Genomic DNA, 17,685 nt, shown 5'->3' with positions numbered 1-17,685 from the left:
GGAAACATAGTGCTATATGACACAAAAAAAAATTAAGAGATTCGCTATTGTTAAAATCAGATTAATATACAAACACTTTTTGTGTTGCGGTTCAAGCACATCCGACGCTGTTTTAAGTGTTTATGAAGGAGTTACAGTAAGAATAATGCCATATTATATTTACACTTTTAATATTTTTTATTACCACACAAACTATCAGATTCGGCACTTTTAAAATTCATTTAATTTTCTCGGTAAATTTTTATACAGCCATTCAAGTCTTTTAATTTATACAATTAATGACAAATTATTAACATAAAAAATATATCATATTTAAAATGCAATATATAACCTCTTATCTTTATATTCATTGTATTATAATCGGGTCTGCTGTGAGTCGCTTCAAAAATCTTTAAAAACAACTTTTATAACCCGACGCCTGACGTCATCCCCCCGAGCCGGAAGCGTATCCACACATGTGTCAGTCCTTCAACTTTTCCTTCTTTACAGACACAAAGTGCACAACCTCGTGTCATTTTTTTATACGAGGGGTTTAATTACGCTAATGGACCGAACATCATAGCCGTCTTTCTAGTTTATTATGCGTTTATTCCGCTGCGCATTATTTACATGTAGAGCGTTTAGATGCAGTAAAGAGTATCAGTGTGTGAGATTCATGGCCACACAAACATCCAAAAAGCCCAAACCTCCTAAGGACACCCTGCGGCATGTGAGGATGAAGGAGAACCGCAGACAGGGTGACCTGCACGGACCCGCCACCGTCTATGTGCAGGTGCTCGGGGCTGGAAGTCGAGATAATGGACCTTCTCTATATGTCTTCTCTGAGTATAACAGGTTAGGATATAGATTATACAACGTTAGCCGATTCAGAAAAACATTATATTGTCAGCATTATACATTACAATAAGAACATTTGAGATTAAATACGTTTTTTAGTATGACAATTGAGTCGGGATTGTAAACCTGAATCAGCAAAATAAACCACTGTCGTGTTAACATTATAAATATATGTTAAAGTGTAATTGCATTATAGATTGGTAAACAATTTTTTTAGTTAAAAACATATCGTTCTCCATAAAATCATTACCTTGTTGTAAAAGATTGAAATAATTGACATCATAATATTGATAATTTAATTTTCACAGACCATTAGCATTGCCATGAAGTTTTCATTTATGAACAGTGGACATTTTATCTTTTATAAAAAATATAATTTTGCCAGTTAAAACAGTGTCCTGTGTTGTGACATCCTATAATAGACTATTTGTACTTGTTTTTTTTTCACAATAGATCTAGTATAGGCAAAAAGAGAGTATCATAAATAGACCCTAACGCACATTATTTTATACATATAGTAAAAAGGAACATGTACGAAAAAGTAAAATAGTAAATATAATTTTTTATTTGAAGGGTGATAGTGTTTTGTAATGGCACGTAATTATAAATGTGTATAATAGGAGAGATGATCTAATGTTATAATTGTTTTTTCAGGTATCTGTTTAACTGTGGTGAAGGAACACAGAGACTCATGCAGGAGCACAAGTGAGATCTAAACCCACAAACAACCAACATATAATACACACATCCGAACGAGAAGTAGATTTTAAATGTACTGTGACAAATTGATTTGATGTTTTTTTGTATTCAGAGTCAAAATTGCACGCTTGGACAATATTTTCCTCACCAGAATGAGATGGGAAACAGTAGGAGGTTTATCAGGTACTCAAATCTGTCATACCTCATGTCTTATTTTACCTTTTATTTTGTTTGCTCCATGGTTTGTGTGGTATGAAAGCGACTCGTTTGTGTACAGGAATGATATTGACCCTTAAAGACACAGGAGTGCCTGAGGTTGTTCTCTCCGGACCCCCACAGCTGGTACGTACATGTTAAAGAGAGATTTTAACTCAACATTCAAAGGTCAGGTGTTGTGTTATACATTCGATTTCTTGGTCTTAAAAAGTCTGATGCATTGTTAGATCAAACAAGATATTGTTCTGCAAGAGTAAATGTGTTTGTGAACAACATGGAAAAAGATGAAACATTATTGATGTCTGAATTAAACGTTATTTATGAGGTACATCACATTTTAAATGTGCAAAGAACTTTTAGGATTAAGATCACTGAATGTGACGTGTTGATTATTTATCTGAACGCTGATGGTTTTGGTGTTTTTACAGGAGAAATTTTTACAAGCAATAAAAGTGTTTTCAGGACCGCTGGATCACATCAAACTCTGTAAGAGTCATCGTTCATTCTCTCCACATGTTTCTGCTGACATTTGTTTTTTGCACAAGCAGGAAATGACAATCCTATTCTCTTTGTGTTTCCTTTTACATCCACAGCTGTCAGGCCTCATTCAGAACCTCAGTATAAAGACGACACAATGACGGTCACGCAAGTTCCTATTTTCTGTAAGTCTCAAACTCATTTTCAAGCTAAACATTTGAAACTCTTCATACTCACAGTCCTGCTGAGGAGGACCCGATCTCTCTAACTGATCTATTTTTATGTTTGTTTGTCATATAAGCTGATCGTAAGGCCGAAAGTGGCAGACGTTCCCCCGGCTTCAGTCGTGGGTCGAGTTCTAACAGCAGTACCGGTGTAAACCCGCGGGGGGCGCTCAGGAGACTGGAGGATTCAGAGGAACAACACACCGGCACGTCCAACGGAAGATCTGTGAGCCCAGGCAAGAGTTCATGAGAATATTAGCATTGTGTTTCTTTCATTTTTGGTAATGTCGTAAAGACGATTAGAATAATGTGTCTAGGTGGAATTGTCATTTATTTTTAATAAACTTTTTGTTAATGCAGAAAGAAGAGGAAACGTCACTAGAGATGCATCGCTTGTGGTGGCATATGTGTGTAAGGTCAGCAGAATATTATATGAACCGGATTGATTTATGATTCTTTAATACCGTACCGTACTGATCGATTCTGTGTTTTCTTCAATGTTTCTTTAGTTACATCCAAAGAAAGGGAATTTTCTGGCACTGAAGGCTAAAGAGATGGGTCTGCCTGTGTAAGTGTGTGATATTTGTGTGTCTTCTGTGATCAAACACATGAGTGTTTATTCAGTTCTGTGTTTCTCTGTAGAGGGACAGCGGCCATCGGACCAATAATAGATGCTCTGAAAGCTGGAAACACTGTCACACATGATGGGAAAGAGGTGATGCTGACACAAAGACATTTTTCTTTTTTCTTTTTAATGTTATAATTCAAACTCATCTCTTAAAGAAATATTTGAACACACGTTTATTTATATATTTTTCTCTATACAAGAGGAGGCCGACCCTGGGTGTTCATTTTCAGAAAAGACTAAATTGATCCATACCAGAAAACAGTGAATTTTGTTTAAATTGTGTATTTTCATTATAATCATTCACTACGCTTGTGGCTGTTTACAAACAAACATGTTATTGCGTTTATATCTAAAAATCAAAATGCAGGTGATTCGTTTTTTGGGGTAAAATTATTTCACGTCCTCGCTCTGCTTCATCTAGACGTGTACTGTGCGTTTCAGATTCGACCGGAGGAGCTGTGCACTCCGTCTGATCCTGGACCTGTGTTTATAGTGATCGACTGTCCATCAGATGACTTCATACAGCCGCTCTGCACCAATCCCGTACTCCAGAGGTGAAGAGATGCTGCTTTTCTGAATACACACCATACAAGACCAACACGTTAGATTCAATGAGAAATAAATGTTTAGATTTCAGACGCAAGTCACCAGCGTCAGTTCATGGAGCAGAAATAGACTCTGAGCATCTAGGTTCTGTTTCTAGAAAACATCGAAAAAAGAAAGCATTTAAAAAATGTCGTGTTTAGGCATTGTGATCGTGTCATTTTAAGTGTAAAAGAAAACTTTTTAAGTTTTTCTGTTGATGTGTGTGTGCAGGTATCAGACTGGTGGATCGGAGGACACAGCCGCTCTCGTGGTTCATATGACGCCAGAATCAGTGCTGAACTCAGATCAGTACAAGAGCTGGTTAGAGAGGTAAAACTTCACATCGTGAGATGCAGATAATCCACAAGTGGGTGTGAATATGAAGGATTGTGGGATTGTGTCTTTGTTCAGGTTTCCCAGCAGCACTGAGCATCTGGTGTTGAATGAACATAACTTCACATCACACAACGTTCGCAGTCACAAACTCCAGACGCAACTGAACCTGATCCACCCCGACATCTTCCCTCAACTCAAACTCTACAAATCTAAAGTAATGAAACGCCTCTGATAGATTTCTGATTTGTTTCATTATATTTGTTTAATAAGTTTTACGTTCTTTTTGTCGTGAAAAAGATCTGATAGTTTCAATGTTATAAATACAAAATGATAGAAAATAAATATTCTTATTTAATATTTGTTTAGTCTTATGCAATGAAATATCTAGTGTATATTTATTTTTTATTTAAAGTCCCCATGAACCGGAAGTTGCGATCGTTTTCACTTCCGTATTTTGACGAATTTCCGAGGGAAATAGAATTTCAAAAGAGAAAAAAAAAGTAGGCGTGGCTTTTGTCTTTCATTGGATTTAATTGGATGTATAAAACAGCTGTTGCATTTTGACCTGTCAGCAAGACGACAGTTGAAAGGGAGGAGTTAATGGATGCTCCGCCCAAGCCGTCTAACATACGTCATCTAAGATTTTAACTAAAGATTATGAGAGCACATACATTTTTAAAAGAGAATGACCCACATTGATAAACTATAAATAATTAACGCTGCAATATTTCATAAAAACAAGTTAAATTTTCTAAATGTTGTTTTTACTTGTATAATATTTCTTTAATATTTCTTTTTTTTAACAAGAGATTTGTTATTTTGTCAATTTCACCCTGTGTGTTGTAGGAGCCTCAGGCATCTCTTCAAGTTCCAAACGTAAGAGCCGAGTGTCTGTTAAAGTTTCAGCTGCGACCCAAACTCGAGTGGCAGAGGTCAGTTCAGGTTTAATCTCTATAAACATCTGCAATATGAATTTAAATGAAGGTAAAGTGTGCAAAATAGCAAATAATAATCTTTAATTCTGATTGTATGTATGTATGTGTGTGTATGTGTAGAGATGCCATCCCGTCTTGTGACCCTGAGGAGTTTCTGAAGGAGGCCGCTGAAGTGCCTCATTTCTTACAGGAGGTTGAGGAGTGCAGGAGGTTTCAGAAGGACGAGTCTGTCTCTGTGTCTGGTGAGAGAAAAGTTCGGCAATAAAACAGACAGAAACACTTACAGCTAGACATCCCCTTTTCATAAACAGTCTGTGGTTACATTTATGAGAATTCATCATATCAGAGAGGAAAACGTTTCAGAGGAGTGTACATTACTCATTCTTTTCAGATGTGGAAGTACTAAACTTCTTCTCTGCTTTTCTACAGTTTTAATGGTTTATTTGCAATGTAAAGCCATACAAAGATTTGAGGTTTGAAGCGATCAATAAAAATACAGATCTACCGCTGATTTAAAGATGTTTCTTGTTATATTTGTTTGTTTTTGCCGGTGAAGCCGAGCGGTTTCCAGAGATCGTGTTTTTAGGCACCGGCTCGTCTCTGCCGATGAAGATCAGAAATGTCAGTGGAACTTTAGTGAATATCAGGTATTATAAAATAAATCGTTTTTTAAAATACATTTTGATGTGTTACATTGCCTTCAAAACTCTTAAACTCGTAGGAATTGTTTAATGCGTATATTGTGTCTCTCTTTGTGTTTCTCAGTTCGTGTCAGTCTGTGTTGTTGGATTGTGGTGAGGGGACGTTCGGTCAGTTGTGTCGTCATTACGGTGATGATGTCGATGAAATCCTCTCTAAACTCTCCACCATCTTTGTGTCTCACCTGCATGCGGATCATCACACGGTGAGGTCATCATAAACAATATTACACAGCTCTGTTGAATACTGGGTTGTGATTGGTCAGTCGTAGACCACCCTAAACATTTGAATGATCTTTTTTAACAGAGCTTGTGTTTTTGTGAATAACAAATCAAAATCAAATCTGTATTTCATTTCATTTAGTCTCTTCGATTATTTTATTTTTTCTTTTGCTAATATTTGTGTTTCTTATGGTCCACACAGGGTTTGATTCATTTATTACTGGAGCGAGAAAGAGCTTTGGTTTGTACACCAAACATTTTTTAGACCTGTTTTCTTTCTTTGATGAGGTTGACCGTATACATGGAGTAATCCTACATTGTATGTGTTGTCTGTAGAATAATCTAGGCAAACCATTCAGTCCGGTGTACCTGATCGCACCTGTACAGGTGATGACGTGGTTAAACCAGTATCATGACCACTGCCAGGAGATACTCAGCCAGATCAAGTACTGGTTTATTTTCCTCTCTCTCTCTCTCTCTCTCTCTCTCTCCCTCTCTCTCTCTCTCTCTCTCTCTCTCCCTCTCTCCCTCTCTTCAGTCTTTTAGTCTTATAGCTGTGATGTTTTTCTGATGGTTTTCAGTATTGTTCCAGCAAAGTTTTTGTGTGACGGTGTGGAGACGCCCAAAGTCAAAACCAAATCCTTCATTCAGGCCGTGCTGAAGAAGAACGATCTACTGAAGGTCTGTATGAAGAACTCAAAGAATTATCAGCTGTCTTCTGTATATATCTGTTTATTTGTATTTATTAATGGGATACACTTGAGTGAAAATGTTCTGAAAAATCTGAAAGTGTATGCTTAAAGTGGTTCTATAACACGGCTAAACGAATAATATCGATTGTTTTAGATGTAATTATGCAATGTTTATACATGATTTAAGGTTCAAAAGTGCAGTATTTTCCACATTACATGCATGTTTCTATCTCCTCTTTGTCCCGCCTCTCTGAAACGCGCAGTTTTTTACAAACATCATCGCTCTGAAAAGCGAGGTGTGCTATGATTGGCCAGTTAACCAATGCATTGTGATTGGTCGAATACTGCAAGCGTGTGAGAAAATGTAACGCCTCTTACCATATTTGGAACATCAGGTTCCAAAGCAATTGTACTGACAGGTATGCTTAGGGCTGCAACAACGAATCGATTAAATCGATAAAAATCGATTACTTAAAGAGTTGGCAACGAATTTCATTATCGATTCGTTGTGTCGCGCGACGCAGAGACGTTTGATTATAAAAGAAAAACTTTATTTGAGCGCGGAGCGGAGTGAACACACTCGGTCTCTCTCGCGCACTGATGCTAGCAGAGTTCGGCGCCTCATATACAGGGCGGAGCAAAAATTAAAAAAAAACGGAGTTAGAGAAAAGATACATGGCGGAGGCCGAGAAATCAACGAGAACCAAGTCATCCAATGTGTGGGAGCATTTCAAACTTAATAAAATGAAAAAGTGTGTTAATTGCAATATATGCAAAAACGACATGGCATGACACGGGAGCACCACTGTAATGATCCAGCACCTGAAACGGAAACATGTTGGAGTCTTTGATGAGGAGGAAGGGAGTTCAACAGCAGGTTAAGTCACTACAGAATCCCACTTTTGTTCCGTTTTGAAGTGAGGAACGTAATGTCCCTGGTGCTGGTGTTTACTCGTTATCTAGCTTGACAAGCATGACAAGTTAGCATTAGCTCGTTAATAACAGAAGTAAAGCAGGGCTGGTATAGTTACTTTGCACTTTGCATTGCAAGACTAAAGACACGTTTTTATTAAAAAAAAGCTTTTCTTAATTAGTAATTTTGTCTCGTTTTCAGTCCAAATTTCTTAAATCAAGATTAATTGACAAGAAAAATTAAGTGATGCTTAAAACTTCTGTTTGAGATTATATCTCATTAAGATTATTTTAATACCCCATTGGGAGATAATTTTGCTTGTTTTAAGCAAACAATCACTTAATGTTGAGGTGTTTTTTTCAGAAAACAAGACATAATTTCTTATGCTATTTCATGTGTCTAGTAAATGTATCTTGATTTAAGATTTTTTTGACATTTGGACTGACAACAGGACAAAACTACTAAATTAGAAGAGCAATTTATGCAGTGTATATTCTGTGCTTTGTCCCATATAGGCTATTATTGACAATATATGTGTGTGTGTGTTATACTTTTTAATTTAATTTTAAAGTTCTTTTATAGCACTTGGTCATCTTAAGCTGTGTTTAAATGTGGTGTATAAATGAACCTAAGCTTCAAGTGAACTTGAGAGAGAGCGAATGTGTGTGTGTGTAAGTGTGAGAGTTTGTGCATCTGCTAGTGTGTGCGACTGCAGTGTAGTTTAGAGAACAAGTTCTGACATTCAAACAAATCCTGTTAAATTTTCTGATTTGTATTGTTTATTTTTTATAAATTATTAATTGCTCTGGCAGGTCAGGTGGCAGTTTATTTAAAAAAATTTTTTTTGGCAAACACGTGTTTGTTTTTTGTGTTAGTCAACACTATTATTTTATTTTATTATTATTATAACAGCTCAGGGATGATCAAGGAGCCACATGTTTGTGCAGTTTCTAAAGATTCTAGTTCTGTTTTTGAATAAAGGGTTAAAAAGGAATGCTTTTCTTGATTTTGGTTTTTTATCCGATTCATCGATTAATCGAAAAAACAATATATAGATTAATCGATTATTAAAATAATCGTTAGTTGCAGCCCTACCCACCTTACTTGCATTTACCTTTGGGTGGTCTTAATAAAATAATACCACCAATTTACGTAGATTTGTGAGGTTGTGGTCACACGAGGCGTTTCAGTCAGGCCTGGGTGAGCATTCGCTTTCAGATAGAATTTATCTTTTGTTCCCACACTTTCATTTTTGCAATTTTTTGTGTTTAAAACATGCATGGGCAACTTATTACACACACAAAGACAGGCGCCATATGACACCTTTAAATGTCTGAAACTAGTAGACAAACAAGCATGAAAAAAGAGCACCCAATAATAGCACAGAATAGATGGGAACTCCTTTAAACTTCTTTTAAAAGCATCTCTGGGTGTACGTCCTCAAGAAGCCGCTTGAAAAAATGACAAGAAAACAATTCTGCCAATTCTAGTCAAAAGATAATAAAATACAACACGTATAAATGTATTTACAATGTTTTAGTTACAACATAATTCCCATAGTTCCATTTGTTTATTTCATAATTTTGATGAGATCATTATTATAATAAATTGAACAAAAATATGAACCCCAAATTGAGTGAGTGCCGAAAAAATTATACCGGTAGTGTATTCACCCCAAATATGTTATAATGTGCGTGCGGTTCAAAACATGTGATCCTTTCTTTGTGTTTTGCATGAGAACGTTTTAATATTTGGTGTACTGTCCCTAAATTCACTTTAGTTCATTGATCATGAATTAGTAACTTATAGAAATTTGAATGGTCAATATATTCTCATTAGACAGTTTTACAATCAGACAAAAACTGTCTAGCTGACTGATTAGTTCCTCGTTCTTGTTTGTGTAGTTTCAGACGTGTTTAGTTCGTCACTGTAAGAACGCGTTTGCCTGCAGTTTGACACATCAGTCGGGTTGGCAACTTGTGTTTTCTGGAGACACGATGCCCTGTGAAGCCCTCACTAATATAGGTATGTAACACACACACGTGATCATATTTTACATATAGAAGGAAAAAATCAAATGTATAGTCCAAGTCAGACCAAATCCCAGAGATTGGTACAATGTTTGCAGCAGATTATCATCATCAAAACTTCATCCCAACAAAAAATTACCGTGCCGATTAGTCACAGATCAATAGAATGACTTCTGTGTTTAAATGGTGTATATCAGGGATGAAATCGATCAGATGGAGTCACAGACTTCTGTTTAATGGTTCCTGAGGGATTGTGTTCATTCTGTATCGGTCTTCAGAAAGCTGAACATGCTTTCATTTCTCCATTAGGACGAGGTGTTTGTTATCTCAGAAGTTCTCAGGATAGATTTCTAAAGGATAAAAGTGAAGTGTGTGTTACTGTTGCTGTAAATGATCTGTGTTTTATGTGTTTGATTCATCTGTGGTGTGATGGATTCGTTCTCAGGAAAGAACGCAACACTTCTGATTCATGAAGCCACACTGGAGGATGGGATGGAGGAAGAGGCGTTAGAGAAGAGACACAGGTACATCAACACACACAAACACACACACACACAGGGCACTGTGAGAAAACTGAGCATTTTAGCATTTTATTTGAGAAAATGTATTCATTGCTGTCTTCATTGCAGCCCATCAATTTTTTTTTTACAAAACTACATTTATGTATGTAAAAATAAAACGTCTTATGCGTAATTTTTCTTTCTTTGTCAATCATTTATGTCAAGCACTTTGAATTACCCTGTGTATGAAATGTGCTTTATAAATAAACTTGCCTTGCCTAAACATAAAATTATAATATAAAAATAAATGTATATACTATCTATATAAAAATATGTGTGTATATATATATATATATATATATTTTTATTAAAAAGTATATAACTATTGCACAATAAAGATGCAATGTACTAAGTTACCACATAACCACACTATTATTCATAATAATGAAGAAATTAATTAATTAAGAAATATCCTTGTTTGCTAATGTTTGCTTTTTTTTACGTTGTTAAAGTTTTATGCAATGTTTTTAAGTATATTGCAACAAATCAGTGCTCTTTGATTTTATGGCTAGGGCTTTGATTGGTTGTTTTTATAAAGTTTTTATTAAACTTTATCGAGATAAAAAAAGCAAGCTTTAGCAATATCATGCGACAAAGTATGTTGATCCAAAAGTATGTTCTGTCTATTCAGATTTAGTATTTGTGTTGTGTATTAATCATCAGAAATAATGCTTGTGTCAGTAACGGTGTTATTATTGTAACTCCAGCACTACGTCTCAGGCGATTGATATCGGTATGAAGATGAACGCCGAGTTCATTGTGCTGAATCACTTCAGTCAGCGATACGCTAAGATCCCGCTCTTCAGCGACGACTTCAACAGCAAAGTAGGAATATCCTTTGATCACATGAGGGTGAGGATCTTTCTAGTATCAAATAATACCTTTTCTGTTGCTTTATAGATTTAAATAAATACTTCCAATCATCTGTGTTTAGCTTATTCCACTTTAAATCAAATGGTAAATTATGATTTGAATTACATTGATTTGTTTATCCATCGCAGGTCAGATTTGGAGATTTTGCAATTCTCCCGCGGCTCATTCGGCCTCTGAAGGTTCTGTTTGCAGAGGAGATCGAAGAGATGGAGGAGAGGAGAGAAAGGAGAGAGATGAAGAAGAGCTCTGAACTTCCGTCCAACGCAGACGAGACGAACAGAGGAGACAAGAGAGAGCAGGACGACGTAAACCAGGAGACGGCTAACAAACGACTCAAAGCAAACTGATGGGTAACCGGTCAGTGTTAGATCAGAAATCAAGAGAACAAGCAGAAAATGCTCAGAAATATAATGTGTCTGTAGTCAGAACTGAAACTCATCCCAAAACTAAAGATTCAACAGTTTGAGCTGGGAAGTACAGTACCTTTAATTTACTGGACGTTTGACATTTTATTTCAATTTCCCTTCATCATGAAAAAAGATTTTACAGCGCTCATGAATGACAATGAATTTGATCTTTTCAGAAAGTAACTTTGCTTTGAAACTGATGCGTTTCGTTTTGTTTGGAGTGCAGTGATGAGATAAGGCGCTTGTACATTTGTGTATGTAATATTTCATTATATTATGTACATGAAATCATGAAACCAGTTAACTTAGGATTGTTTTAGGGAAATAAACTTTGACCTGTAGAAATGCTTGTCCTTATAATTTAAGTTTTTTTATTTATTTGAATCTTATTAAAGGATGAATCAAGTCACTATTTCTATTTTCTTATTTTTTCATGCGTGACTTTCTTATAAGTGCACTTACATTTATATTGGTAACACCAATCATCATAGAAGTCAATGTCAAAGCATCTAATTTAAATGTTATATACGAATCTGACAGTCTTTGTGGCCGATGAGATGCTCTGAATCTAATATTCATCATCAAACTAATCCTAAATAAATTAGGATAGCAGTAAATTCAGTTGTATTGATAGGCAACCACATCTGACAACAAGAGTCTGAAAGGATTGACACATAGAGAGATGATTTTCTTTATTAAAACCAAAAAAAATGTATGCTTGCTTGTTGGTTTATGGAAGAACTTTTGTCTGTATATTAATATAGAGCTCGATAACAAATACTCAGATTAGTTTTCAGTCATTTTTTCCTGATACATGTGTCAATTCCCCATGGATGGCTTTGTTCAAGGATCCAATGTATAAATTTTAGCGGCACCTAGTGGTGAGATTGTAAATAGCAACCAACGGCTAACTCCACCCCTACGTGACGTCACGTTTTCACTTCGTTGCAGAAGGAGGAAGGCCCTGTGTACCAATTCATACTAGCCTACTAGTATGTACTTTTGAGTGCATTGCGAGAGATTGCACACACATACTAACGGAAGTGGCAGTTGTTGCCTAGACAACATTGTGACCAATAACTGTCTCACACATCAAAATACAGTTCTTCTTTCCGTTAATATATTTGTTTATTAATTATTTCGTATGTAATGTTTACTGTATAGTTAAATTTGTTAATTTAGTTTTGGAATACTATTTTTAACACACATACTAATTCTTCTTTCAAATACTATTAGAGCGGATTTAGTATGATTGGAACGCAGGGAACGTATTTAAGAAACGCGTTTGTCCGTTTAGGGCTACTGTAGAAACAACAGTTCCGTGGGAACGCGCGGTGTTGACAGAAATAGCTCATTCTAAGATCATTAAAAAAATAATGTTTCATTTTGTAATGTCATAATACACCTCTGAAAGCAAAGTTGTGTATATTATTTTGCATTTCGGTCAATAAATCCTCCCAAAAAATACGCACTCGACCTTTACAACAAATTATGTGTTGTCATTTACTACAGAAAGTTGTCTCTGAGCTTACATGTTGACATATTCATGCACATAAAAACATTTATATGCTATTTAATCCTTTATTATGTATTTGAATACATATTGTAATTAAATATGGTTTGTATCTTTGTTTCAGGTTCACGTCGCAAAGCAACAAATCTTTAGTCCTGTATTTACGTCTCACCTGCAGTTCTCTTATCCATCACCTGAGGGCGCTGTAGCCTTATAGTTACACTAAAGCGCCATTATTCTCAACAGACATCAACTCGTGCGCATGTGGTTGTTTAATACGGTCCTTTCAAATCAGATTCACACCAACTGATGTGAACTAATGATGATGAATACATGTGATTAGGAATCCAAACTTTGATTGGTTTAAACAACATCCCTATAAACTTATTTATGCATTCAAACACAGAATTGGGGGTAGCAGGTGCATCTGGATTAAAGCAGCCACATCGTGTTTGTGTCTCTACACCTGTCGGGTCCAGCTTCACCTCTTCTTGCCTCTGACATCATGTTTGATTTGTGTATGCTGTGTCTTTGTCTCTGTGGACTGTCTGAGAGCGCTGTGATGTGCTGTGAGTTTTGACCCTGAATGACCTGACATCTCTGTTCACCGTCTCTGGAGTCGACTCTGCTCTGTCATATAAAAGCAAATGTGTGTTTGTCTCTCTCTTGTCTTAAGCAGGTGTGTTTTCTCAGCATCTCTTCATCCTGCAGATTTTTGTGATGTGGGTTGACATCTTGAGGCATCTCTGTGATCTCTGCTCAAATGATGCTCTTTCATAGCTCAAGAGTTTTAATGTCAGGTTCATGTCATGTAAGTATTAGCTGTGAATTTTTCTTCTATATTTTTCTTTTGTTTGTGGTTCTCGGGTGTTTCTCCAGGTGAGAGGAATGTTAAACAAATATCTACCTGTTTTATTAATCTTCATTTTATCCCATTGATGTCTCAAAAGTTCATAATGAGATCTTCAATAATATTGAAAATTTAAATTTTCAGTTTGCTCATTTGTCGTTGAGGTCTATGAAAAAAATATGAATTATTTAAGAGATCTATTTGCGATTTTTCTTTTTATATATACACATACACTCACAGAGAGGTCAGAGTGGCTGATAGAGTTCTTGAAAAGCTGTAAAATATCCTCTGCCCACCTTCTCTCTCTCTCCCTCTCTCTGTCTCTTTAAATTTTCAATTTCAGGGTACTTTATTGGCATGATTGCGTGTTCTTAAAATATTGCCAAAGAATTGAACATATAACAAAAGACATACAATAAGAACAAACATTTGTGTAAAATTAAAATAAGGTGCTTAAAAAGGCATAAATACAGAATGAAATATTAAATAAAGTATTTGTGACCCTGGATCACAAAACCAGCCTTAAATAGCTTGGTAACATTTTTTAGTAAAAGACAAAAATGCATTGCATGAGTCAAAGTTATCAATTTTTCTTTATGCTCCAAAATCATTAGGATATTAAGTATTTAATAATTATTTTTGTGAGTGGATGGCCTGCCACAGTGCCCCCGATTAACATCTTCAAAGGCTATTTTCTCAATATTTAGATTTTTTGCACTCTCAGATTCCTGAGCTTTAAACAGTTGTATCTCAGCCAGATATTGTCCCGTTCTAACAACTCATACATCAATATAAAGCCTATTTAAGCCTCGAGGTTATGTGAAAATCTCAAAAATTGGGGGTCACATCTTCAAATAAACAAATGAAATATGGAAATAAAATATCAAAATGAGATTTCAGGCAGAAAAATGAGCCTAAAGAGTGTATATGTGCATTGATGTAACAGATGAAGGTAGTTTGTTTCTGAATGTTTGTGATGAATGAAGCATCAGCTGATGTGTGTCTCTTCTCCTCCACTAACATCTGCATTCGCTCTGTTTCTGAACGCCTGAAGCTCTGGTTTTATCAGGGTATCTGACTAATTCGGCCCTGCATTCATTATTTGGTGTTGTTCTCTGAACTCTTAAAAAGTTTTTACAATTCAGCATTCAGGGATGCTATGGTGTGTTTATCCCATTTGCAGAAATCTCTCTCTCTCTCTATCTCTCTCTCTTTCTCTCTTTCAGTGTGCAGCTGAGTGGGTTGTAATACGGACAGACTCGTGTGTTATTGCACTGGAGATCATGCTCTGAATCCGCAGCGCTTCAGCTCATCCGGACAGACCGGTAATTGCTGGTAGACTCCAAAACCGGCCTACATGTCGGTCAAATACAGAGACACGTCAAACACGCAGGATTTCATGTGCTGTCCTGTTCCCAAAGAATATAAAGACTCATCAATGAACAGAAAGAAAAGATTAAGCAGTTCGATCTCTGATAACCGAACAACGATGTTACGGTCTATGTGTCTCCCAAAGAGAGCTTTAAAGTGATAGTTCACCTAAACATGGAAATCATTTATTCACCCACATGTTGTTTCAAACCTGCATGACTTTCTTTCTTCTGTGGGACACAAAAGAAGATATTTTTTTTAAGAATGTTGATAATCAAACGACACTGAACCCCATGGACGTGAATTGTGGGAACCAATGAGACATTTCTCAAAATATCTTCTATTGTGTTTCACTGAAAGACAGGTTTATAGGCACATGAGTAGGATTAAATGATGACAGAAATTTTGTTGACGAAAATAAAGACACAAAAGTCTAATGTTGATCCCTAGACTTGTTTATAGACTTTCTCCAGAGTTACAGGACACAAGTGTGTGTGTGTTGAGGCGGTTGGTCATAAGTATTCAGGGTGGTCGTTGAGGGTCCGTCTCTTGTTCACGCAGCGGCAGGTTTGTATTAGCACACTGTTGAGGAGCGAGTCGAGTCTCCGGGGAGCGAGTAGAGAACAGACGCCCTGCTGGTGCTGCATGTGAAATCACCTCCATTCTGCTGTGAATCTGGGTGTCAGGCAGACAGACAACACAGAGAGAGAGAGAGGGAGGTTAGGGTACAATCTGAATCTCCGAATGTTATATTGGTTGTTTGTTTCTAAAATGTGTCTTAATGCAAATCATAATGCAACTCAATTACATTTTGAATAGTGAGATTTGTTTCTACTACAATAATGCACAAATGTTTATGTATGTGTATGTAAAGTATGTTTCTGGATGGATTTCAACCTCAGACGTCAGATAGGGTAAAATGTTAAAAACGATCGAGACTAAATGTTAGCACTGAATCTATTTTTAATATCGCAGACCGCCCGGAGAGAAAAGTCAATACATACCGAGAGAACATGTTTTCCTAAAGAGCAGCCGGTCTACAGCCGAGAGATAGTCTTGTTGAGTACATTAACACTAATGGACACATATTGATGACGTCGAGGATGCCAAATGACTATACGTTACTGAACGCAAGGACAAACTGTTTGTATGAAGCAACCAGAGTTTATAGGGTTAGTTCATACAAAAATAAAAATTCATCATCATGTGGTTCAAAACTTGTATGTGAATCTTCTTCAGTGGAACACAAAAGAAGATATTTTGAGAAATGTCAAAATGAAAAATCTCACAATTGCTTTAAACTGGAGAAACAGAAATATACCGTAAAATATTTTTTCTTGTAAAATTACAGGATATAAGGATATATATATATTTAATTGTTTTCCCTGTTTACTTATAAATTTGTTGGCTTTTTCTGTAAGTTTTTTACTGCATTTCAAAAATATACTTTAAAAAAGTAATTGATTTCTTTAGTGCCAGAAATAAACTGTAAAATGAAGGTTCCCTGTAAAATGAATCCCCTCCATTTTTCTTGTAAATTTCAGTCTTTTTCTGTTACTGTATCGTTTTTTTACCGTATTCAAAAATACCTAACATGGAAAATCTGTAGAAAAACCATACCCATGTCTGTTTACGGTGTGGGGATCAGTGTTTTTGGTTATCAACATTCTTCAAAATATCTCCATCATTTGTGTTCGGCAGAAGAAAGTCATACAGGTTTGAAACGACAAGAGGGAAGGATCTTAATGAGTAATAAAGTGTTCATGTGGGTCTATACGTTTTGAATTGCATGCAGTTTGTATGCAGGTGTGTTGAGGTGTTCCCCACGCTGATATTAAAGTGTCATGAGCGTTTTCAGCTGATTTAAACAATCTTCCAAAGGCTCAGAACCTTTAACTAATCCTGCGCTCATTACAGAGAAAGCCGTTTTTTATATTGGTTCTCTCTCGCGATGGTTTGCTTCATCAGCTCTTCACAGCTCCACAGAGACTTGTTCCTCTTGGTCTCTCAGAAATAATTGCCTTCAAGCCAGTGTTTTGTTAAACGGTGTGTTCAAGGGATTCACATTTTACCTACTCACACCTCGTGATGCTAAACACACAGTTCCTCACGTTTTACTAAACGACTACATCTTTATTATCTCATTATTTAATTGTCTGATATTTTCTATATGACAGGATTTATGTTTAAAGGAATAGTTAACTTGAAGTCACAATGCGTGTTTTTGTAACAGGACGAGATATGATGTTTTGGTGTATCGCCATTTTTGTTTTCAATTTCTCTAAATAAGCCTAATTTATTATATGCCTCAGAATTACAGATGAATGGTTGGTTGATTAGATTGTTGTCCCAAGCAAAATCACATTGAAAAACAGTGATGATGAGAGCTCTTTGTTCTCCATCTCTGTGTTTCTCAGGGTTTTCCTTCTTCTCAGAATATAACCTGGACCGGATCGGCCTTGAGAAGATCTGTTTTACTAAGGGTTTTCAAAAGAGCTTTTTAAGTAACATTGGCACAATGTCGAAGGAAATGTTCTGGAAAACAACCTGTTTTTATCCTTTTTTTAAAAAAAATTATGGGAACATTCTTAACAGATTTTAAATAAACAGAATAAGTTT

The 17,685-nt window shown here is 36.1% G+C and overlaps 1 protein-coding gene across 1 annotated transcript; it reads left to right on the top strand.

The window, feature by feature from the left end:
• The first annotated feature begins 119 nt into the window (after positions 1–119).
• LOC130426612 (zinc phosphodiesterase ELAC protein 2-like) lies at positions 120–11,738 on the top strand. Its single transcript, XM_056753484.1, has 24 exons — positions 120–834; positions 1,492–1,542; positions 1,649–1,719; positions 1,814–1,878; positions 2,181–2,238; positions 2,346–2,414; positions 2,531–2,689; positions 2,814–2,869; positions 2,963–3,021; positions 3,096–3,168; positions 3,523–3,635; positions 3,898–3,996; positions 4,078–4,216; positions 4,849–4,934; positions 5,058–5,179; positions 5,494–5,584; positions 5,703–5,841; positions 6,060–6,098; positions 6,194–6,303; positions 6,439–6,538; positions 9,367–9,487; positions 9,938–10,016; positions 10,760–10,904; positions 11,054–11,738. Exons 1-24 carry the CDS (start codon positions 581–583, stop codon positions 11,270–11,272), a joined length of 2,517 nt encoding a protein of 838 aa, XP_056609462.1. The 5' UTR covers positions 120–580; the 3' UTR covers positions 11,273–11,738.
• Positions 11,739–17,685: the final 5,947 nt, after the last annotated feature.

The sequence above is a fragment of the Triplophysa dalaica genome, chromosome 7 (assembly GCF_015846415.1).
Source record: "Triplophysa dalaica isolate WHDGS20190420 chromosome 7, ASM1584641v1, whole genome shotgun sequence".
Taxonomy (NCBI): Eukaryota; Metazoa; Chordata; class Actinopteri; order Cypriniformes; family Nemacheilidae; genus Triplophysa; species Triplophysa dalaica.
Note: the sequence above shows the minus strand (reverse complement) of the source record. Positions and strands in the feature narration are given on the sequence as shown.

Excerpts from the sequence above, each read along its gene's own strand:
- LOC130426612 (XM_056753484.1), top strand. The coding sequence starts at position 581 with ATGCGTTTATTCCGCTGCGCATTATTTACATGTAGAGCGTTTAGATGC. Across the intron at positions 2,239-2,345 it reads GCTGGATCACATCAAACTCT|CTGTCAGGCCTCATTCAGAA; the intron begins GTAAGAGTCATC and ends TTACATCCACAG. Across the intron at positions 2,690-2,813 it reads CGGAAGATCTGTGAGCCCAG|AAAGAAGAGGAAACGTCACT; the intron begins GCAAGAGTTCAT and ends TTGTTAATGCAG.